Source organism: Chlorocebus sabaeus, chromosome 2 (genome assembly GCF_047675955.1).
Source record: "Chlorocebus sabaeus isolate Y175 chromosome 2, mChlSab1.0.hap1, whole genome shotgun sequence".
NCBI classification, from domain to species: Eukaryota; Metazoa; Chordata; class Mammalia; order Primates; family Cercopithecidae; genus Chlorocebus; species Chlorocebus sabaeus.
Window position 1 is genome coordinate 59,229,859 of NC_132905.1, and position 23,412 is coordinate 59,253,270.

At 39.8% G+C, this 23,412-nt stretch overlaps 1 protein-coding gene across 3 annotated transcripts in view; it reads left to right on the forward strand.

Annotated features, from left to right (window-relative positions):
* The first annotated feature begins 1,036 nt into the window (after positions 1 to 1,036).
* XRN2 (5'-3' exoribonuclease 2) overlaps positions 1,037 to 23,412 on the forward strand; it is an 85,530-nt gene continuing 63,154 nt past the window's right edge. The window contains exons 1-3 of one of the 3 annotated variants that reach the window (XM_007961596.3): positions 1,037 to 1,210; positions 22,170 to 22,297; positions 22,381 to 22,492. In XM_007961596.3, coding sequence (XP_007959787.1) covers positions 1,136 to 1,210; positions 22,170 to 22,297; positions 22,381 to 22,492 — 315 coding nt within the window. In that variant the 5' untranslated portion in view covers positions 1,037 to 1,135. Of the gene's footprint in view, positions 1,211 to 1,537; positions 1,655 to 22,169; positions 22,298 to 22,380; positions 22,493 to 23,412 lie in introns of those variants that run through there. The other 2 variants (XM_007961599.3, XM_007961605.3) reach the window with 2 other exon arrangements.

Consider the following 23,412-nt stretch of genomic DNA (forward strand, 5'->3'; position numbering starts at 1 on the left):
CAGAGAAATACTTTCACAGAGGCCTCTTGAGGTGAGCATTTAGCACTGTGTGATGTGTGTCAAACCAAGAGGGGATTCAGGGAGACTTCCAGGCTTGAGCAAACGGACAAATAAACCTCCTCTTCCAGACCTCTCCTTACATATGAAAAAAATTCGTTTGAGACAGAAAACAAAGGATAAAAGTATCGTGTTAGAACAAGGACGGATTAAAAATGGCCTTTGCTTGAATTGAAACAAGCTATGTGCGTAAGTGACTTAACCCCTCTGTAACTTGGCTTTCTTATCATTTACACGAGGGTACCCTCACAAGGCTCAAGTGATGATGACACAGGGCAATTCCTTAGTCAATGTCTTGGTACACTGTAAACGCTCAGAAAATGCTGGAAAATCACATTAGCAATTAGTTTCTACCCATAATTGTAGCTAGAAGGTTGTATTGGATGCTAAATGCCGGCTAGATTCCATTCGGTAACTATTATAATTATTTATTTGCATAAATAACAAGCAAATTGTTGGTGCAAACCAGCCATTATTACTGTAAAATACTTTAAAATGCTCCTTTCGATAGTCCAGTTACGTACTGTGGCACAAAACCAGGAGAAACCAGGAAATGGAAATAACGAGTGAGTTTTGATGCTTCGATTCTATCCTAAATAGATGGGTGAGAATGGAGGCAAAAGAAGACATGTTCTTCCAAACAAGAGGTAACCAAACAGGCAAGGGAGACCTCCCCCCGGGCATGCAGAGCGCAGAGATTCTGTGCTCAGGGAGCCGGAGGGCTTGGGGCTGGGAGACCTCGGCGGAGCCGCGGCAGAGTAGTCGCCCATGAGCCCCCGCGACTCAGACGCGCTCGGCTTCGCGCTCCGTGGCTGGGACTACCGAGGGCGAGCTGCAGCCTTCGCCACCCAGTCCGCCGCCGGACCCCGCCTCCGACAAGCAGCCCGGCCAGGCCCTTTTCCGCCGCTCCGTCACCCAGCCGAGCCTCCTTCCCAGTTTCCCCGGCGGCGGCGCCGTGACGTCACTTCCGGTCTCAGGGGCGCACGTGGGAGGAAGTGCTGGTGCCCTCAGCCGCCGCTCCCGTCTCTTTGGTTACGCTCGTCAGCCGGCCAGCCGCTGCCTCCAGCCGTGTGCAGCTATGGGAGTCCCGGCGTTCTTCCGCTGGCTCAGCCGCAAGTACCCGTCCATCATAGTCAACTGCGTGGAAGAGAAGGTGAGGAGGCTCCAGGCGGCCGCCACACTCGAGCCGGGGGTCCTGGCACGTCTAGGCCGCGGCCCTCGGGCTCCGCCGCCTGCCCCCAGGGAGCCTTGCCGGAGCTCGCGCCCTGCTGCCAGCCTCGCGAGCAGTTGCAGCCCCACACGCGGTGGGATCAGGCTGTGGGATTCAGAACCCCGGGGGCTAGGATTCGGGACCCTCGGCTGGGCAAGGGCCTATCTGGTTCTGAACTCGGAGGGCCGCTCCTCCGCTACCCGCTTTTTCCCGTCACCGGAAGGCCCCGCCCACTGCTTTGTTTCCTCTCGAGACCGCGCATTTTGGGTCTGGGAAGAGGTTCAGAGGCTGTTGAGCAATGCATGCCAGGTCGGCTGAGCTAGCGGGTTACGGATGCACGGATTCGGAGGCCTGCTTTTTGACAACCTTTTAAAGGCATCCCTGGCGGTGAGCTTTTCCTTGTTTATCAGTCGTGCCTGAAAGGTTTTCTCCTAGTGTTCAGGACCATTTGTTGTTCTGGTTAGATTGGGCGCTGAAAGCAGTATGTCAGGTCCAGGACGAACGCTATAAAATTCTGAGAAGTTACCCTTCTCTGTGTGCCCCGACTACTGGACAGGGTGGGTGCTTGCTGAAAATTTCAAGATTGCTGGATATACTCGAGGAGTACAATTTTTGTTGTTAATATGTAAGTAGATTTTTGGCCATTATTGAGTTTTGTTTTTATTGTTTTCATCATTCCGTGCGAATTCGATTTCGTACACTTAATTAGAATTTCTGGATTGGAAATGTTCGGAGGCACATCATGCGTACCTCACTTCTTGGTTTTTGAAGGCAGTGCTTGCCTGTCTGTGTGAACTTATTTCTGCTTTTTTTTTTTTTTTAAACTTTCTTGGCTTCTATCCAAGGAGGAACCAAAAGCCTTGTTTTAGTGACATTCCCACTATTTCTTGTGTTTTTTTTTTTTTTTTTCAAAAAGCAACTGCTAAATTGAGTGCTTGCTTCCTTTGTAAAATTTTAATCGAACTTTATTGAACTTTTACGTGGGTTAAACAAAAAGCAACAGTTCTTGCTCTACCTCTTCTCATCCCATTTCTCCACTTTTAACTGTTTTGGTTCTGTCTCTAAGTATACTTATACTTTATCGCTTTTAGATCTTTTTTTTCCACTTTACATCTTTCTGCGCCCAAACTCTATTTTACCAGGTAGTCTATCAAGAGTCATCTTTCTTCTTGAAGAGTCCTCCTTGGGGTCGTCTTTATTTTTGTTGCTGTCACACCTGGCTATTCTGTAGGCTTGCTGGAAAGCTGCATCTGGGATTTTATTATTATTATTGCTGTCATATCTTTCTTCAGTGGGAGGTACTGTTTTCTGGGTCAGCATCTTTCTTCATTTGTTTTAGAAACGGAGTCTTCCTCTGTCTCTTAGGCTGGAGTACAGTGGCGTGATAGTGGCTCACTGCAACCTCCGGCCTCCTGGGTTCAAGCCATTCTCATGCCTCAGCCTCCGGAGCAGCTAGGACTACAGGTGTGCGCCACCACGCCCAGCTAATTTTTTTTTTTTTTTTTTTTTTTTTTAGTAGAGACAGGGTTTTGCCATGTTGGTCAGGCTGGTCTCGAACTCCTGACCTCAGGTGATCCGCCTGCCTCAGCCTCCCACATTGCTGAGATTACAGGCATGAGCCAACACACCTGGCTTTTTTTTTTTTTTTTTTTTTTTTTTTTTTTTTTTGTATTTTTAGTAGAGACGGGGTTTGCCATGTTGGCTATGCTGTTCTCTGTTGTGACGTCACATGATCCGCCTGCCTGGGCCCCCCTTGTGCTGGGATTACAGGCGTGAGCTATGGCACCTGGCCCGTCTTTCTTCCTTTAAATCTTTTCTTAGTTTTTATTCTTAATTCTTAAGAAATGCTGTGTGGGATGTGAGATTTCCGAGTCCTTGTAGGCCCCAAAATAGCTCCATTCTACCCTTATACACGTGAGTGATCATTAGCTAGGCATGGATTTCGAGGTGTTTTTGTTTTTTTTTTCTTTGAGACAGCGTCTAGCTCTGTCACCCAGGCTGGAGTGCAGTGGTGTGATCTTGGCTCACTGCAACCTCCGCCTCCCGGGTTCAAGCGGTTCTCCTGCCTCAGCCTCCCAAGTAGCTGGGACTACTGAGAATCCCTTGAACTCGGGAGGCGGAGGTTGCAGTGAGCTGAGATCGGGCCACTACACTCTAGCCTGGTGATATAGCGAAATTCTGTCTCAGAAAAATAATGATTATTATTGTTTATTATTATTACAGATGAGAAAATGGAAACACAGCAGGGTAGAGTATCATAGATACCAAGGTCCCTCAGCTGATAAGTGTCAGAGCTAGTGTGGAAACCAGAAGGACTTCATTTCTGTGCTCGTAGGCTTTCATTCTTTTGTGATCAGTTTTCCTTTCTAGATTTTAAAAAGATCTTTTTCTTGATAGTGTAAACTTTCATTATTAGGTACCTAGGTATAGATGTTATTTTAAATTCAGATTCATTTTGATCAGTACGTGGCTCACTCTTTGAGTCTGGAGTCTTATGTTCTTCAAACAGCATTTTAGGGAATGCTGTTTGATGATTTCTTGACGTTTTTCTCTTCCCTTTCCATACTCAGGATACTGGTTCTCCTAGACTCATGTATTCTTATTTTTATTTTCTCTCTCATTCTCTGGCTTTCCTTGAAACCTCCGCCAGCCTTTGGCATTTTTGCAGCTTTGTTGAGGTATACTTGACATGGAATTAACTGCAGGTAATTAAAGTGTCCAATTTTTATTTTTTTTAACTTTCTTTAAAGATGAGGTCTTGCTTTGTCACCAGGCTGGAATGTAGTGTGCAATCACGGCTCACTGCAGCCTCAAACTCCTGGGCTTAAAGTGTATAATTTAATACAGCGCATTCCTCTGTGAAACCAGCACAACCAAGACAGTGAACGTGACCTCCAAAACATTCCTTCTGCCCTTTTGTAGTTCTTTTCTACCATCCCTCCCTGCCACCTGTCTTGTCAACCACTGACTGATTTGCTTTCTGACCCTATCGATAAGTTTTCATTTTCTATAATTTTTTATAAATGAGATTATATAGTATATACTCATTTTTTGCCTCAGTTACTTTCATTCATCTTACTTATTTTGAAATTCATCCATTATTGTATGTGTAAGTAGTTTCTTTTTTTTTTTTTTTTTCCTTGTTTTTTGAGATGGAGTCTCGCTCTGTTGTCCAGGCTGGACTGCAGTGGTGCAATCTGGGCTCACTGCAACCTCCACCTTCTGGGTTCAAGCAATTCTCCTGCCTCAGCCTTCCGAGCATCTGGGATTACAGGCGCATGCCACCACACCTGGCTAATTTTTGTATTTTTAGTTGGGACGGAGTTTCACCATGTTGGCCAGGCTGGTCTTGAACTCCTAACCTCAAGTGGTTTGCCTGCCTCATCTTTTAATTTTTGGATAGTATTCTGTGTGTAGATACACCATATTTTATTTATTCAGAGATTGATGAACACTGGGATTGTTTCCAGTTTTTGGCTTTCAGAAAAAGAAACCTATGAACATCTGTGTATAAGTCTTTGTAGGGACATACACTTTCATTTATTTGGGGGAAAAAAGATTAGGAGTGAAATAGTTGGATTGTATAGTAGGTGTGTGGTTACTTAAATAGAAAAACCTGCCAGACTTTTTGTTTTTCATACTGGTTGTGCCATTTTACGTTGGCATCAGCAGCATATCAGGGTTCCAGTTGCTCAACTTCCTCACCAACACTTGATATGGTTAGCCCTTTTAGTTTTAGGTATTCCAGTGTACTGTTACCTTATTGTGGTTTTAAGTTGCATTTCCCTCAGATGCTTGTTTGCTTTCTGTATATTATCACGGGCGAGGTGAGGCATCTGTTCAGATCTTTTGCCCATTTTTACCTTCGGTTGTCTTACTTAAATGTAGAGTTTGTTACATATTCTAGATGGAAATCTTTAGTTTGATATATCTTTTGCATATGTTTTCTTTTAGTCTGTGGCTTGTCTTTTTCCTTCTTAACAATGTCTTGGGAGCAAACATTTAAAAATTATAATGAAGTCTGATTAATTTTTTCCCTTTATATTTCTGCTTTTTGTATTTAAGAAATCCTTTGTCAAAGCCAAAGTCTCTTGTGTTTTCTTAGAGAAGTTTTATAGTTTTAGTTCATTCTGTGGTTTCCATTTTTTGGTCTAATTATATGGTGAATTATCGGTCTTTAAATCCTAAAGCCACCTTGCATTCCTTGGATAAACCCCACGTGATCATGTTGTATTATTTGTATATACTGTTGAAATCAGTTTGCTAAAGTTGTCTTGAGAATTTTTATGTCTCTGTTCACAAAAGATACTTGTAGCACTCTTAATGTCTAGTTTAGATGTCAGAATAATGTTGACCTCAAATTGAGTTCCTTCAGTTTTTTGGAAGAGTTTGTATAGAGTTAGTGTTGTTTCTTCCTAAAATATTTGATAGAATTTACCAGTGAAGCCATCTGGACTTGGAGTTTTGTGGGAAGGCTTTAAGCTGCAAATTAAGTTTCTTTAGTAGATCTAGAACTATCGAGGTTACCTATTTATTTATTTTTGGATGAGCTTTTTTAGTTTGTATCTTTCACAGGTTTTGCCCATTTCATGTAAGTCAGGCTTGTCCAACCTATGGCCTGCGAGCTGCATGTGGCCCAGGATGCTTTGAATCCTGCCCAGCATAAATTCGTAAACTTTCTTAAAACATCATGAGATTTATGCACAGACCTTTTCTTTTTTTTCAGCTCATCAGCTATTGTTAGTATTAGCGGCCCAAGACAGTTCTTCTTCCAAAGTGGCCCAGGGAACCCAAAAGATTGAACACCCCTGATCTAAGTAGTTGAATTGGCTGACATAAAGTTGTTCGTAGTATTTTCTTACTATCCTTTTTTTTGTTATTAAAATGTTTTCACTCCTTCTGTTTTTACTTCTCTTTTGTTTTTTCTTCCTGACTATTAACTTATTATTATCCTTTTAATATTGTTAGAATCTGTAGTGATGTTATCTCTTTCATTCCTGATACTTGTAATTCTGCTTTCTTTGTTTTGCCCCATTATCAGTCTGGCTATACTGTTCTCAGATAACTAGCTTTTGGTTTCATTGTTTTTCTTTATCGTTTTTCTGTTTTCTATTTCTTTGATTCTGCTTTTATATTTATTTCCTTGTTATGCTTACTTTGGGTTTAACTTGTTTTTTCTCCTCCTTGTTAAAGTAGAAGCTGAGGTCATTGTTTTGAGACATTTCTTCTTTGATACAGATCTTTCTTTTTTTTTTTTTTTTTTGAAACGGAGTCTCACTCTGTCGCCCAGGCTGGAGTGCAGTGGCCTGATCTCAGCTCACTGCAAGCTCCGCCTCCCGGGTTTACACCATTCTCCTGCCTCAGCCTCCTGAGTAGCTGGGACTACAGGCGCCCGCCACCTTGCCCGGCTAGTTTTTTGTATTTTTTAGTAGAGATGGGGTTTCACCGTGTTAGCCAGGATGGTCTCGATCTGCTGACCTCGTGATCTGCCCGTCTCGGCCTCCCAAAGTGCTGGGATTACAGGCTTGAGCCACCGTGCCCGGCCTTGATACAGATCTTGAGTGCCATAAGTTGCCTTCTAGATATTGTTTAAACAGTGTGCCACAAATATTGACATGTTGTATTTTCATTTTCATCCACTTAGAAATATAGTCTAGAACTCCCTTTGGCCCATTGGTTATTTAAGAGTGTTACTTAATTTTCACACACGGGAGATTTTCCACATATTTTTTCCTGTTAGTGATTTTTAATTTAATTCACTTATCAGAGATCATACTTAATTTGAGTTCTGTTAAAGTTTATCAGACTGGTTCAGAATATGGTCTCTATGAATGTTTTATGTGCATTTGAAAAGGATACATTTTTTGCTGCTGTGAAATTTTGACTATAACCTTTGGATTTTCCTGTTTCTCCTTTCAGTTCTGTTGGTTTTTGCTCCATGTATTTTGAAGCTCTTTCATTAGGTACATAAATGCTTAACATTGTTCTAGTTTTTTGATGAATAATATGCTTATCATGAAATGACCTTCACTATTTTTGGTTAATATTTGCTCAGAAATCTATTTTATTCGTCATTGATACAGCCAGTTATTCTGATTAGTGTTAGCATGGTGTATTTTTTTCTATCCTTTTATTTTAGTCTGTTTGCATCTTTATGTTTACAGTGGACATTTTTGTAGGTAACGTAACAGTTGGGTCTGGCTTTTTAATACAGTTTGAGAATCTCTGCCCCCTCTTTTTATTGGGGTAAAACATACATAACATATAACATAAAATTACCTTTTTGACTGTTTTTAAGTGTACAATTCGATGGAACCAAGTATGTTCACGTTGTTGTGCAACTGTCACCAATGTCTATTTCCAGAACAATTTTATCATCCCAAACAGAAACTCTACCCGTTAAACAGTAACTCCTTGTCTCCCTCCCCACTTTCTGTCTTTATAAATTTGCCTATTCCAGCTACCTTATGTAAATGAAATCATAATATTTTTCCTTTTGTGTCTGGCTTATATCTCTTAGCATAGTGTTTTCAAGGTTTGTCCATGTTGTTGCATGTCTCAGAATTTTTTTCCTTTTTAAAGCTGAATGATACTCCCATTGTATGTGGGAGTATATGGGAGTATATGTCACACTCTGGACACTTTTAACTGGTTCTACCTTTAGGCTATTATGAATAACACTGCTGTGCACATTGGTGTACAAGTATCTTTTTTAGTCCCTGCTTTCAATTCTTTTGAGTGTGTACCTATGAGTGGAATCATTGGATCATGTAATTCTGTGTTTAGCATTTTGAGGAACCACCAAATTGTTTTTCTACTCTGCTTTGTAATTGGGCCATTTAGAACATTTATATTTAAAATGATTATTGATGGCCAGGCACGTTGGCTCACGCCTGCAATCCCAGCACTTTGAGAAGCTGAGGAAGATGGATCATTTGAGGCTAGGAGTTTGAGAGCAGCCTGGACAACATAGTGAAACCCTGTCTCTAAAAACGTGACAAAAAAAAAATTAGCCGAGCGTAGTGGTACGACACCTGTAAACCCAGCTACTCAGCAGGCCGAGGCACAAGAATCACTTGAACCCGGAAGACTGAGGTTGTAGTGAGCTGAGATCGTGCCACTGTACTCCAGCCTGGACGACAGAGCGAGACTCCGCCTCGTGGGTTCACGCCATTCTCCTGCCTCAGTAGCTGGGACTACAGGTACCCGCCACCACACCCAGCTAATTTTTTGTATTTTTTTTTTTTTTTTTAAAGTAGAGACGGGGTTTCACCGCGTTAGCCAGGATAGTCTCGATCTCCTGACTTACTGGGATTACAGGTGTGAGCCACCACGCCTGGCCTTAGGTTGTGTTTTTATGATTTCATTTTATTCTCTTTGCTCACTTACTAAGTACTCTTTACTGATTCAATCATCAGCTTCTTCACTTTATGTACTTTAACTGCTTGTCTCATACAGTCTTCCATTTCTCAGCTTTCTGACCATCGGAAAATGACTTAAATGCCTAAACTCTGGAGAGCTGGAGCTTCTTGTTTAAACCAAACCCCAAGATAAAATTTTTTTTTTTTTTTTGAAGATGGAGTCTTGCTCTGTCGTCCAGGCTGGAGTGCAGTGGCGTGATCTCTGCTCACTGCAACCTCCACCTCCTGGGTTCAAGCTATTCTCCTTCCTCAGCCTCCCAGGTAGCTGGGACTACCAATGTGCGCCATGACGCCCGGCTAATTTTTGTGTTTTTAGTAGAGGTTTCACCACGTTGGCTAAGCTGATCTTTAACTCCTGACCTCAGGCGGTCCGCCTGCCTCAGCCTCCCAAAGTGCTGGGATTACAGGCATGAGCCACCATGCCTGGGCCCTAGATAAATCAAATAACACAGTTTAATTGAGCAGTGAACAATTTGCCAATTGAGTGGCCCTCAGAACCAGAAGAGATTTGCAGAGCTCTCAAAAACAGAAGTGAGATATAGAAACAGTTTGATCTTTGGCTTATTTGAATATGGCCAGGTACGTTGGCAACCTGTGATTGACTGAAGCTCAACTGCTGTGATTGGCTGAGACTCTGCTTTCTGTTACAAAAGCGTGCTCCTAAGTTAGGCTTTTCCTTAATGGACTTTGTATAAGTAATATTGCAGTTCTTCAAGTGAAGAATCAGGAAGGAGCCATTCTCAGGCCAAATTTGGTGTAAGTTATCACACTACGCTACACTGCTGCTCCCTACAGTTTTCCCCTCTGGTGATCTCTGTGCAAGGGCTGAAACCAGAAGGCTGTGTGTCCTCATTTGTTATTAGCTGGGAATGTGTGTGTTGGGTGACTCAATGTTTCACTGCTCTGTGCATGTCCACAAATGACTGCGAAAGTACCATGATTATTAATTTTGGGGTTAAAAATAAATTTCAGTGAGTAGACATACTTGCAAATACAGGATTCATGAATAGTGAAAGTTGGCTATGTGTGTATCACAGAGGGTGGTTGTGTGGATTAGATGTATTAATACCAGTTATACGTTCCTAGTACAGAAGCATTTGCTAAATGGCAACTATTTGGGAAATCTGATTTCAGAATTTTATTTGGTGAATTAATTTTTAGTACTTTATGTGTCCAAGTAAAGGCAGAGATGTTTTTGAGTCTGACTCTTGGTGATACTGCGTTGTAGTGTACAGTGTGGTCTTACTGTTTTCATGTAATGAAATCCAGGTTTCCTCCACTGCCTCTTTTCTCTCTTCCATTTCATTGAGTACTACTTTTGTGATAGGCTGATATCACTCTGAGGGAAGGGAGAAAAATAATAAGGCGGACATTTATCCTTATCCTACGTTCTATTTTCTCTAATATGATTTTTTTTTGGAGCTGGTTACCACATTCTTTAAGCAGCTTTGTTGAGATATGATTTGTATACAATAAAATTCACCCATTTAAAGTATACAGCTCAATGATTTTTAGTATTTTCACAAATGTGTGCATCCATTGCCACAGTCAATTTTAGAACATTTTAATCACCTTGAAAAGAAACTTGTACTCTTTAGCTATTGTCCCTCTATCTGCTGTCGCCTCTTCTCCCAACCTTAAGCAACCACTAATCTACTTTATGTCTGTATAGATTTTTCCTAGTCTGGACTTTCACATGAGAGGAATCTATAGAATATGGTCATTTCTGGCTGGCTTCTTTCACTTAACATTACGTTTTCAAAGTTCACCCATGTTGTAGCACGTTTCAGTACTTTATTATTTGCTTATGGCCAAATACTGTGCCATTGTATGGATATACCACATTTTGTTCATCCATTTATCTGTTGATAAACATTTGAACAGTTTCTATCTTTTGGCTATTATGAATAATGCTGTTTTAAATATTCATGTTACGTTTCTATGTGGATATGTTTTCATTTTTCTTGGGTGTATACCTAGGGGTAGAGTTGCTGGATTACATGGTTTAATCATTTGAAGAACTGCCAGCCGCTTTCCCAGGTTCTCGCTCTGTTGCCCAGGCTGGAGTACAATGGCATGATCATAGCTCTCTGCAGCTTTGAACTCCTGGGTTCAAGTGATTCTCCTGCCTCAGTCTCCCAAATATCTTGGACTAGAGGCATGTGTCACTATGCTTGGCTAACTTTTTTTTTTTTTAAAGAGATGGAATTTCCCTGTGTTGACTGGTCTTGAACTCCTAGCCTCAAGTGATTGCACTATTTTATATTCCCACCAGTAATGTATGAGTGTTCCAGTTTTTCCACATTTTTGATGTGAAGCATGTTTACTGTGTGCTGCTTACCAACTTGTCTGAGTCTGATGAGATAAGGACATCCATGTGCAGTGTTACATGAAGAGGGTTTATTATTTACAAATAGACAGTAAAGGACAACAGAAGCCTAGGATTCATTCTGAATGGGTCCCCCATGGCTCAGGAAATGTGCCCAGGGCAGATAGAGTCTTGACTGCAGGGGCCACACTTGCATAGTGGCAGAGGAACCCTGAAAGGCAGCCCACTCTGGGTTATACACCTCAGGGTTCATGTGACACACTGAGCTAATGCTTTGAAAAACGTCCTGCTTCCAGGGGTGAAAGGTACAGAGCCCACTTGTCCCAGGCAGTGGTGCCATCACTCAAGATGTTACATTCCTGGGAGGGACAGGAGCAAGACTGGACATTTTCAGGCAGTTCTTCCCTATTTCAGGATATTGCATTCCCATCACATTCTACAGTCACTTTTGAGAACTATGAGCAAGAAAAGGAACTGAGTTGGTCCAAGGCCAGCCAAAGAACTATCCCACACTTGCCAACACTTGTTACCTGACTTGGCTTTAGCCGTTCTAGTGGGTGTGTGACGTGGTATCTCCTGTGGTTTTGATTTGCATTTTCCTGATGACTAGTGGTGTTGAGCATCTTTTCATGTGCTTACTGGCCATCTGTGTATCTTTTGGAGAAATGTCTATTTAGGTTCTTTGTCTCCTCTTCCCCCTTTTTCTTTGAGACAGGGTCTCACTCTTGTTACCCAGGCTGGAGGATAGTGGCACAATCTCAGCTCACTGCAACCTCCATCTCCTAGGGTCAAGTTCATCTTCCCACCTCAGCCTCCTGAGTAGCTGGGACTACAGACAGGCACTACCACACCCAACTAACTTTTTGTATTTTGGGTTGAGACAGAGTTTTGCCACGTTGCCCAGGCTGGTCTCGAACTCCTGAGCTCAGATGATCCACCTGCGTCAGCCTCCCAAAGTGTTGGGATTACAGGCGTGAGCCACCATACCCGGCCTCTTTGCCCTTTTAAAATTGGATTGGCCTGTTATTGAATTGTAAGAGTTTTAAAGAATATATTCCGAATATAAACCCCTTATGAGATAAATGATTTGCAAGTATTTTCCCACATTCTGTGGATTGTCTTTCCACTTTCTTGATGGTGTCCTTTGAAGAATAAAAGTTTAAAATTTTGTCCGGGGGTGGTGACTTAGGCTTGTAATCCCAGCACTTTGGGAGGCTGAGGTGGGCGGATCACTTGAGGACAGGAGTTTGAGACCAGCCTGGCCAACATGGTGAAACCACGTCTCTACTGAAAATACAGAAAATTAGCCGGGCATGGTGGCGGGCGCCCATAATTCCAGTTACTCGGGAGGCTGAGGCAGGAGAATGGCTTGAACCCAGGAGGCAGAGGTTGCAGTGAGCCAAGATCGCGCCATTGCACTCCAACCTGGGCGACAAGAGCACAACTCAGTCTCAAAAAACAAACAAAAAAGTTTAAAATTTTGATGATGAAGTACAGTTCATCTGCTTTTTTCTTTTTATCGTTTGTGCTTTTGGTGGCATATGTAAGAATTCCACTGCCAAATTCAAGGTCACAAAGATTTACACCTGTTTTTTTGGAAGAGTTTTATAGTTTTAGCTCTTAAATGTAGGTTCATGATCCATTTTGAGTTGTTTGAGTTGAGTTAAGGTGTGAAGTAATAGTCCAGCTTCACTTTCTTGCATTGGCTCTCCAGTTGTCCTATGCCATTTGTTGAAGACTGTTCTTTTCTCCGTTAAATGATCTTGACATCATGTAAAAATCAGCTAATAATAGCTATGTGCATTTATTTCTGGACTCAATTCCATTCCGTTGATCTAAATGTTTATCCTTGTCCCAGGACCTCACTGTCTTGATTACTGTTGCTTTGTAGTAAGCTTTGAAATCAGGAAATAGAGTATGATTCCTACTTTATTATTTTCCAGGATTATTTTGGCTATTATGGCTGCCTTGCAATTTTATATGAAATTTTATAAGCAGCTTGTCAGGTTCTACAAATAAATCAGCTGGGATTCTGGTATAGATCACACTGAATTTGTCAATCAGTTTGAGGAGTATTGTCATCTTAATGTTGAGTCTTCTGTTCCATAAATATGGGATGTTTTCTATTTATTTAGAACTATTTTGATTTCTGTCAACAATGTTTTGTCGTGTTCAAAATATAAATTTTGCATTTCTTTGTTAGATTTAGCCCTAGTTTTTTGATACTGTTGTGAGAATGTTTTAATTTTATTCTTGGAATACTCATTGCAGGTGTATAGAAATGTAATTTATTTTTATATATTGATTTTGTATCCTGTAACCTTGCTGAAGTCATATATCCTAATAATTTTCTAGTAGATTCCTTAGGATTTACTATATAGAAAATCATGTCATGTGCAAATACAGTTTAATTTCTTTTTTCTAATACCAATACGTTTTCTTTTTCCTGCCTAATTGCCCTGGCTGGAACCTCCAGAATAGAAGTGGCAAGAGTAGGCATCTTTGTCTTGTTCCTGATTTTAGAGGGAAAGCATTTAGGCTTTGACCGCCAAGTGTGATGTTAACTGTTGGATTTTTTGTTTTGTTTTGTTTTGTTTTGCAGATGCCCTTTATGTTGAGAATTTCCATTCTATTTCTAGTTGAGTATTTTTTTAATCATGAAAGTGTTAGATTTTTCTAATGCTTTTTCTGTATAAAGATGATCATGTGATTTTGCTTTGCAGTCTGTTCATATGATGTGTTTCATTGATTGGTTTTTGGATGTTCAACCAACTTTGCATTTCTAGGATAAATCGTACTTGGTCGTGGTGTATAATAGTTTAATATATTGCTGCCTTCTGTTTGCTAGTCCAGTCGTCTTGCAGTATCTGTGAGGGATTGGTTCCAGGACCTCCTGTGGATGCCAAAATCAATAGAGGCTCAAATTTCTGTTATATAATGGTTTAGTATTTGCATATAATCTATGCACATCTTCTCGTATATTCTAAATAATCCCTAGGTTACTTAAATACCTGGTATAATGTAAATGCTGTAGTTGTTACACTGTATCGTTTAGGGAATAATGACAAGAAAAGGTCTGCACATGTTTAGTACCAACACAACTGTCAATTTTTTTTCCTGAATATTTTTGATCCGTGATTGGCCTATTCCACAGAGTAGAATCAACAGATATGGAGGGCTGACTGTATTCTGTTGAGGATTTTTGCATCCATGCTCATAAGAGACACTGGTCTGCAGTTTTTTCTTTTATGTTTTTGTGTGGTCTTGGTATTGGTCATATTGGCCCAATAAAATGTGTTCAGAATTGTTGGGAAGAATTCATGAAAAATTTGTACTAATTCTTCTTTTGAATGCCTGATGTAATTCAGCCATGAAGCCATTTAGGCTTGGACTTTTCTTTGTGAATAGTTTGTGGATTACTGATTTAATCTCTTTAACTTGTTACGGGTTTATTCGGATTATCTCTTTCTTGAATCATTTTTGGTAGTTTGTGTCTTTCTAGTAATTTGTCCATTTCATCTAAGTTATCTAATTTGTTGGTGTATGACTATTTATAGTGTTTCTTTATCATCCTTTTTTTGTTTTTATAAGGTTAACTGTAATGTCCGCTCTCGTCTCTGATTCTAGTAATTTGAGTCTTCCTTCCTTTTTCCTTAATCAAACTAGCAGAAGGTTTGTCATTTTTGGTTGATCTTTTTAAAAAACTAGCTTTGTTGGTTTCGCTGATTTTTCTCTGTTTTTTAATTTTCTTTTCATTAATTTCTGCTCTAATCTTTTATTCTTTCTGCTTGCTTTAGGTTTAGTTTACTCTCTTTTGGTATCTTAGGTGGAAAGTTAGGTAACTGATTTGAGATTTTTTTTAAATTAACTTTTTCAGAGCCAAATACTTCTGAAGAGATATTTCTTAATCTAAACATTTACAACTATAAATTTCCATCTGAACACTGCTTTATATGTATTCCGTAACATTTTGTATATTGTGTCTTCATTTGTATTGATCCCAAAGTATTTTCTGATTTCCTGTTTGATTTCTTCCTAGACCCCTTGGTTATTTAGGACAGTGTTGTTTAATTTCCACATATTTGTGAATTTGCTAATTTTTTTTCTCTTAGTGATTTCTAATTTCATTGTGGTCAGAGGATATACTTTGTATTATTTCTATGCTTTTAATTTTTTCGAGAGCATATTTCATGTACACCTGAGAATGTATATTCTGTTGTTAGGTGTAATGTGCTATAAACATCTGTTAGGTCTCTGTTGATAGTGTTGTTAAAGTTATCTGTTTTTATGTTGATCTTCTGTTTTGTTCTATTATTGAAAGTGGAGTATTGAAGTCTCCAGCTATCATTGTTGAATTGCCATATGTTTTGTTTTGTATATTTTGGTGCTGTTATTAGGTGCACCTGTATTTTTAATTGTTACATCTTTTTCTTGATGGATTTACTTTTTATCATTATAAAATGACCTTCTACCTCCAGTAACATTTTTTCTATTCGTTTTAGTCTATTTTATCCGATATCAGTATAGCCACTCCAGTTTTCTTGTAGTTGCTGTCTGCATGATTATCTTTTCTCATCCATTTACTTTGACTCTTTCGGGTGTTTGAATCTCAAGTATATCTCCTGTATATAACACATAGTTGGATCATGTTTTAAAATCTGCTTTGACAAGCTACCTTTTCGTTGGATTGTTTGATCGATTCACATTTTAATGTAATTATTGATAGAGCTACATTTTACTTTTTGTTTTTTGTATGTCTCATGTCATTTTTCTCTATTTCTCCTTCGTGCTTTCTTTTGCAATGGGAGGCTATTTTCTAATACAGCATTCTAATTTTTTTCTTTTCTTATTCAGCGGCCAGTTACTAGAAGGATTCTAATTTCATTAGTAATTTTTTCCCACGATATATATATTTCAAAGTCATTGTTCTAGAGATTACCCTATGTATCTTATCAGAATCAGATTCAGATTTATACTAGCTTAATTTCAGTAATATATGCTAAAATTTATTGAACTTTACTGCTATATAGTTCAATTCCCATCCCCCCTTTGTATATTATTGTTATATATATTACATATATTGACATAACCCAACAATACTTTTTTTTAATTGTTACTTTACCATCTGCAGCCATTTCCTTAGCCCACTGCAACTTTGTTTCCATCCACCCCTTTTGTGCTATTAGGGCAAATATGTTACACGTATATTACATTCTACCATATAAGCTCAACATTATACTATATAATATTTACACATTTGCTTTTTAATTCAGTTAATAAAGGAGGGGAAAATATACTTGTGCTTATTGTTTGCATGGACTTGCATTACCATCTGGAGTCACTTGCCTTAGTAACTTTAGTAAACTTTTTGTAACTTTATAGCTGGAATAACTTGGTTTAGTAGTTTTTGAAAGTGTGGTCTGTTAGCAACAATTCAGTCAGCTTTTTATTCATCTGAGTCTTTATGTCACCCCAGTTTTGAACCATAGCTTTCCTGGACTGAGAATTCTTGGTTGACAGGGTTCTTTTGTTGTTGTTTGTTTGTTTCCACTTCACTGCTTTTTATGTTATCCCACTACCTATTGGCCTTCTTTGTTTGTTTGTTTGTTTATTTATTTATTTTGAGATGGAGTCTCACTCTGTCACCCAGACTGGAGTGCAGTGGTGCGATCTTGGCTCACTGCAACCTCCATCTCCTGGGTTCAAGTGATTCTCCTGCCTCAGCCTCCCTAGTAGCTGGGGCTACAGGCATGCACCACCACACTCGGCTAATTTTTTATATTTTTAGTAGAGATGGGGTTTCACCATGTTGGCCAGGCTGAACTCGAACTCTTAAATTGTAGATCTTTCCGGGGATTAGTTTCTGAGGTCAGTGTTTGGTATTTGTGCCAAACCCAGGAGGGCTCCTCCCAGCCATCTTAATGCCTAGTTTTCTTCTGCAAACTAGCTTGTAGTCCAGGCCTGTATCTTCATTACATCCATTAGTCTCCTCCCAATTGCTTTTCATCATAACTTGCACTGTTTTGGTTTGTTTGTTTGTATTTGAGACAGGGTCTCACTCTGTTGCCCAGCCTGGAGTGCAGTGGTGTGATCTTGGCCCACTGCATCTTCGACTTCCTGGGCTCAGGTGATTCTCCCACCTCAGCCTCCCGAGTAGCTGGGATTACAGGTGTGCCACCACACCTGGCTAATTTTTTGTAGAGATGAGGTTTCACCATATTGCCTAGGCTGGTCTCAAACTCCTGGGCTCAAGTGCTCTGTCTTGGTTTCCCGAAGTGCTCCGATTATACTTGTGAGCAACTGTGCCTGGCTTTGTGTGTGTGTGTGTGTGTGTGTGTGTGTGTGTAGGGTCTCACTTTGTCACCTAGGCTATGGTTCTGTAGTGGCACAATCAGCTCACTGTATCTGCCAACTCCTGGGCTCATGCGGCCCTCTGCCTTAATCTCCTGGGTAGCTGGGACTACAGGTACATGCCACTGCACCTGCCTGATTCTTGGTGGGGCTCTGGGACTCTCTGTGTTCCCCAGGCTGGCCTTAAACTCCTGGTTGCAAGTGATTCCCCCACTTTAGCCTCCCAAAATGCTGATGACTGACCTGAGCCACTCGGCCTCACTCTACTTTCACTGTTTTTGAGAACAGCTGTTTTTTTGGGTTTTTTTTTTCAAACTTTTCTGTGCACTTTTGCAGATGAATTTCGTTCTAAAATTTTTACAGGTTTTCTTGAGTTGCTTGCTGTTTGCCCTCAGGATCATTTCCAAAGGCTTTGAATGTTTTTGTTTTAAAAGTAATATTTACCAGTTTCACTGGGGAGCAGGTCATTGAAGCTCTTCATGCTGTCAAGTTGGAATAAAATCTTCTGATAAGACTTTATGTAGGGAATGATGATCAATGTCACACTCCTTACCTATTTTGTATCCTGTGTAGTACTTAATATAGACCTCGGCCCACATCACTTTGAATCTAGTGAAATTACAATTAATTAGTCTAACGTACTGGTTAAGGTACCATCTCTTAGTCATGGTTTTAAATCCTAGTTCCTGAACCTGGCAGTAGTGTGACTTTGGAAAAGCCACTTAACCTCTCTAAGCATTTGTGTTCTTAATTGTAAGTGGAATACTCCAGACCTCACAAGGTTGTTGTGAGTATAGAATGGAATAATCCATGAGTAAAAGCCCTTGTAACAGTGCTTATCACATGTTAAGTGCTCCATAAATGCTAGTGGTAATTATTAGTCCTCATTCACTAATATCGTATAAAAATGAAGATCTAACACACGTACAACTTGAAAAAATACTAATCACGCACAAGTGTCAAAATGTCTTATTATAGGTTGAGTTTTTAAGCCAAAATACTGTAATTTAAACTTTTCATTAGCTCTTTGGCCATTTCTCTCTAAAATATCACCTATGTTTTGAATTTCTTTTCATAGTTCAAGCTTCTTTAAGGGAAATCTAAAACTGAGTTGTATGGTTTGGCTTGTGACTTCCCTCAGTGGGATACTCCTATGGCCCTGGAATCTCAGACATGATTCGTGGTTTTTCTAATGTTGCTTTTTAAATTCTTTGTAGGTTTAAACAAAAATAATGCATCTACTGAGCTATTGGTGGTGGTTTATCTTCATAAGGTTGACTGGGACTGTAGGTTGGCATGAAATTCATTTTAGGACTTCAAAATCTGTGTAATGTATTTTATACAAACATCATTATTTGTGTATTTACTTCTTTAAATACCTTCTTTATCTTGATTTCTTGGCATTTTCATGCACAATAGAATGATATCCCAACTGCCTATTTGGAATAAATATATCCCCTGCTTTATTATCTATGAAGTCATGAAGGAGCAGGCTTCCTATTAGGCAGAGCTATCTTGACTGCCAGCCTTCTGGTATGGGTGCTCTCTGTTCCTTCCTGGGAATTGCTGCTGAGCCAGGGCACTGCACTGCCTTCCTAACCTAAGCCTTCACGTTCTCTGGGAGCTCCTTTCTCAAGTTGCCTGGCTCACATGGGACCTGGGTGGGTGAAGGGAGAGGAGAGGGCAGGAGTTGACCCACCTGGCTGTTCCTGTGACTGGCGCTGATGAATCATCCAGAAGCTGTTCCTTGAGTCTCCTCTCTGGGCCTGGAGCCCTCTTGTGTTAGCCCACCTTTGGCAGCGTATCTCTTCTCACATATTGGAGGTACTGCGCTCCATCTTCAGTTAGGGCTATTGGTTCCCCATATTTTAGGTATCCCTCATCATTTCTCAGCCACAGAAATTCTGGTTTTCTGCCGTAGTTATACAGTAGATTTGTTTGTTTGGTCTTTCATGTGTTCTCCGGGTAGAAAGGGAAGACTGCATGTGTGCTCAGTCTGTCATCTGGGGAATCCAAAAAAATAATTAAAAGTCATTACTTGAAATACATTGGTTTTAGGGTTCAGAGTGGCTCTCCTTTTAGCTGCCCTTTGATTAAGGATCTCTCTTTAACTGAACAGGAAATATGTTGGTATAGCATTGGACAAGGTTCTTGAGGAGTCAGTTCTTTGTTGAGCATCAAAGTCTTCTCTTGAAAGGAATTCTAAAGTTACATAGTAAGTGTGTTGGACATATCTACAGTACTCTTGAGGAGAAAACATATTCAGTTTTCTTATTGGGAATACCCGGAGCTCTTTTCTCAAAATTAGGACCCACCTACTGCATGCTTTATTTTTTTCCTAGGTAGTAGAAGTAGAAATTCTCATGTAGCTCCATTCCATATGAAGAGCTGTGCCTTTTCTTGTGCTAGGCACTAGGGCAGGGATTAGCCAGCTAGTGACATCCTGTTTTTGTGAGTCAGGTTTTTATGGAATACAGCCATGCCCGTTCATGTTGTGTTGTTTATGACTGCTTTCACTCTTCAAAGGCAGATATTCGTTGTTGCAGTTGAGATCGTATGGCCAGCAGGTCTGAAATATTTACCGATTGCTCTCTTGGGGGGCACAAAGAATGAGTTTTGATTTTCCTGAGTGTGGTGGGCCCCTTGGACAGGATGAAGGTAGATGTGGACTTTGCAGTATAGAGGTTAGAGAGCCTCTTGCCATCATAGTTTGTTTTAATTTTGGGGTCATCAAATTATCTTTTTCTACAGACTCCACCCCCGCCCCAAGAATTGACCTGCTTTTTTCTTTACCACTTATTCCACTCACTGTTCCTGATCAAGCCTTTTTTTCTTGATTCACAGCATGTGTGTACAGAAGATTGTCTAATGGCTTCTTCTCTGTTCTGCCTTAAATCCCTTTTGTTATTCTTTCCCTTCAGTTCTAAATGCAACTTGAAGCCCAGTTCCATTCCTGTGATTCCTTCTCAGAGATAGTCAATATCCTGAAGTTGGTGTTTATCATTCCTTTGCTTTTCACCATGCTTTTATTGCATATGTATTCGTCCCTGAGCAATATTGAATGCTGTTTTATTTATTCATAACTTTCTGTAAATGGTATACTGTATATGTTCTTTCTTTTTTTTTTTGGTCTTGGCAGTATATTTGTGACCATCTAGCTCTAGCTTTTCCAATCTCACTTGCATCTCACACGTATATGGATGTTATATGAGTGGTGTGATCATAGCTCACGGCAGCCTTGAACTCCTGGCCTCAAGCAGTCCTCCCACCTTAGCCTCCGAAGTAGCTGAGACAACAGGCACATACCACCATACCTGATTTTAAATTTGTTTCTTTTTCTAACAGCTTTATTGAAATATAATTTGTATATCAAGAAATTGACCTGCTGAAAGTATATGATTTAGTGGTTTTTAGTATATTTACAGAGCTGTGCAGTTATCACTATTATCTGATTTTAGAGGGTCTTCATTCTCAAAAGTAATTATCAGTTGCTACCCATCTCCCTCCCCTGTCTCCACCCTCACATGAAGCAACCATTAATCTACTTTTTGTATTTGCAAACATGTCTGTTTTAGACTTTTCATATAAGTGGGATTGTATAGTACTTGGTACTTTATGACTGGCTTCTTTCATTTAACATAATGTTTTTGAGCTTCATCCATGATGTAGTATGTACATGATGGGCTTTTAAATTGCTTGTAGTTTTTGCTGTTACAAGTGATGCTTTATATGTGTTTGAGGAACTGTTATTTTAAGTGACTTTTATTGTTAATAGTAAAAATGAGATCTCATAGTCTTAATCTTTCGCTGAGGCTCTGGGAGAGAAAAACAAAGGTAATAACATTTACAAAAACATAATTGAGTATCTCTGGCAGTGAGTAAGCCCTTGCCTTTTGAAGAACTCTGTAGCTGGGGTAGATTGACTAATTGTAAAACAGTGCAAGTGCCACAAGTGAATAAGCAAAATTATGAGGAAATTCAGAAGGAACAATTAATTTCTTGGGAGATACGTACAAGATGTTATAAAGTAAGTGACATTTGATTTGAGTCTAGACCCTGGAAATTAGTAATATTTCAGGAAGTGGGTGTTGGCAAGGGAGGAAGAAGGCGTTCTGAAAGAAGCATCATGTGACCACATTGAGAGATTAAAAGGCATTTTCTAGGAACTTACAAGAGAGTGAGTGGGCCTCAACAACAGTATGGCAGGATAGGAGACTAGGGAGGGTCCAGGCTCATTGGTAAATGCCTGCTGTGAGAATCATTAGAAAAACTAGGTAAGATTAAGACGTACACTTTTATGTTTTAGAAAGAGAACTCTGACAATGCAGAGAGTGAGCTGGAGACCAGAGAGTCTAGAGGTTGGGCAGACTAGATGAAGGTTGTGCTCTTTTAGGTTAGAGATGGTAACTTCTTGTTGTTCATGGTGGTGGGAATGAAAGGAGATGAAGTAGGTAAGCATTTTTTACGTTACTTTGATAGGACTTACTGATGTGAGTGGTGAGGGAAATGAATTTTAAGATGACTCCCATGATCTCTTACTTGAATAACCTAAATGATTTGGGAATTTTCTATACATCTCCTACATTGTCAAAAATAACTGTGTTAGAAGCCATCCACTTCCTACAGATAAAATACCTGCTTCAGTTTGCTTTAAGGAATAAAATAACTTCTTATAATTTAAAGGTTACTTGAGGTGTTTTATTTCCAGTTCAGAAATGAAGCACAAGTTCATACTGAGCCTAGGATCTGTCATTTTTAGACTTGAACAATCAAACTACTATTAATTATCACTTCCTCATAGCCAAAAGAATGCAATGGTGTAAAGATTCCAGTTGATGCCAGTAAACCTAATCCAAATGATGTGGAGTTTGATAATCTGTATTTGGATATGAATGGAATCATCCATCCCTGTACTCATCCTGAAGACAAGTACGTAACCTGTTTTTGTCACTGATATAGCAAATCACAGAGGAAACACTATATTATATTACATTGTTTGGTTGTCATTATAGACCAGCACCAAAAAATGAAGATGAAATGATGGTTGCAATTTTTGAGTACATTGACAGACTTTTCAGTATTGTAAGACCAAGACGACTTCTCTACATGGCAATAGATGGAGTGGTAAGTGCTAAAATAATTAACTTAGAAGCCTCCATTTTGGTTTTTGCTGTGTTACATTACCAGTCTAGAATGAAAGTCAGCTAAATAATGAAAAATGTTGACAGTGATGAACTTGAGAAAGAAAGCCTCATCCTTCAGTGATTCGTTCAGATTTTGTGTGTGTGTGTTTTGTGCTTATTTTGTGCTCAGTACTGTGAAATACTGGGGACGTTGGTGACTGCCCTTGCTTTTGAACTTTTGGCTTACCGTCAAAGGGAAGGAGGCATAGATTAATGAGTGAGCTTAGTTATTTATAGCCATTATAAGCACAATACATGCAGGGTGTTGAGGGAAGAGGAAGTCAGTGCTGCTAAGGAAGTTAGGATATAGAGAAGAGGTGACTTTTGTTCCATTTCTTTAACAATGAAGAATAATTGGGAGATTGGTGGGTAGTGGTGGGAGATGGATGGGACAGGATTTGGTGAGGGAGGACCTTCCAGATTTCTCAAATGTGGCAGGTAAACACAGTTTCCATGCCTTTGACCACACTGACATGTTTTGGCAACTACCGGTGGTTTGAATTGAGACGCGAAGTATAGCAAAAGCTTGAGAAAGCCTTACCATCTGGAGTTTGGATTGTATCCTCTAGGCAATGAGTAGTCATGAAAATGATTTGAGAGGAGTAAGTTACTGACCTATGATAATAATACCAAGTAGCTCATTTTATAAATGACCAGCAAACTGTATCGGGGTGTAAGGTAAGATATAAGTCTAAATTTATTTAGCTATGTGCAAGTAGATTCTTTCTTTTAATTTTAGTGCATCCTAGCGGCTAATGGAATGATTTTGGAAATCCAGAGAACTTTGAATCCAAGAAGATTAACTTTTCTGTGAGATTCGTCTTACTCAGTGAAAAATCTTAGCTACCTAATAACTTGCTA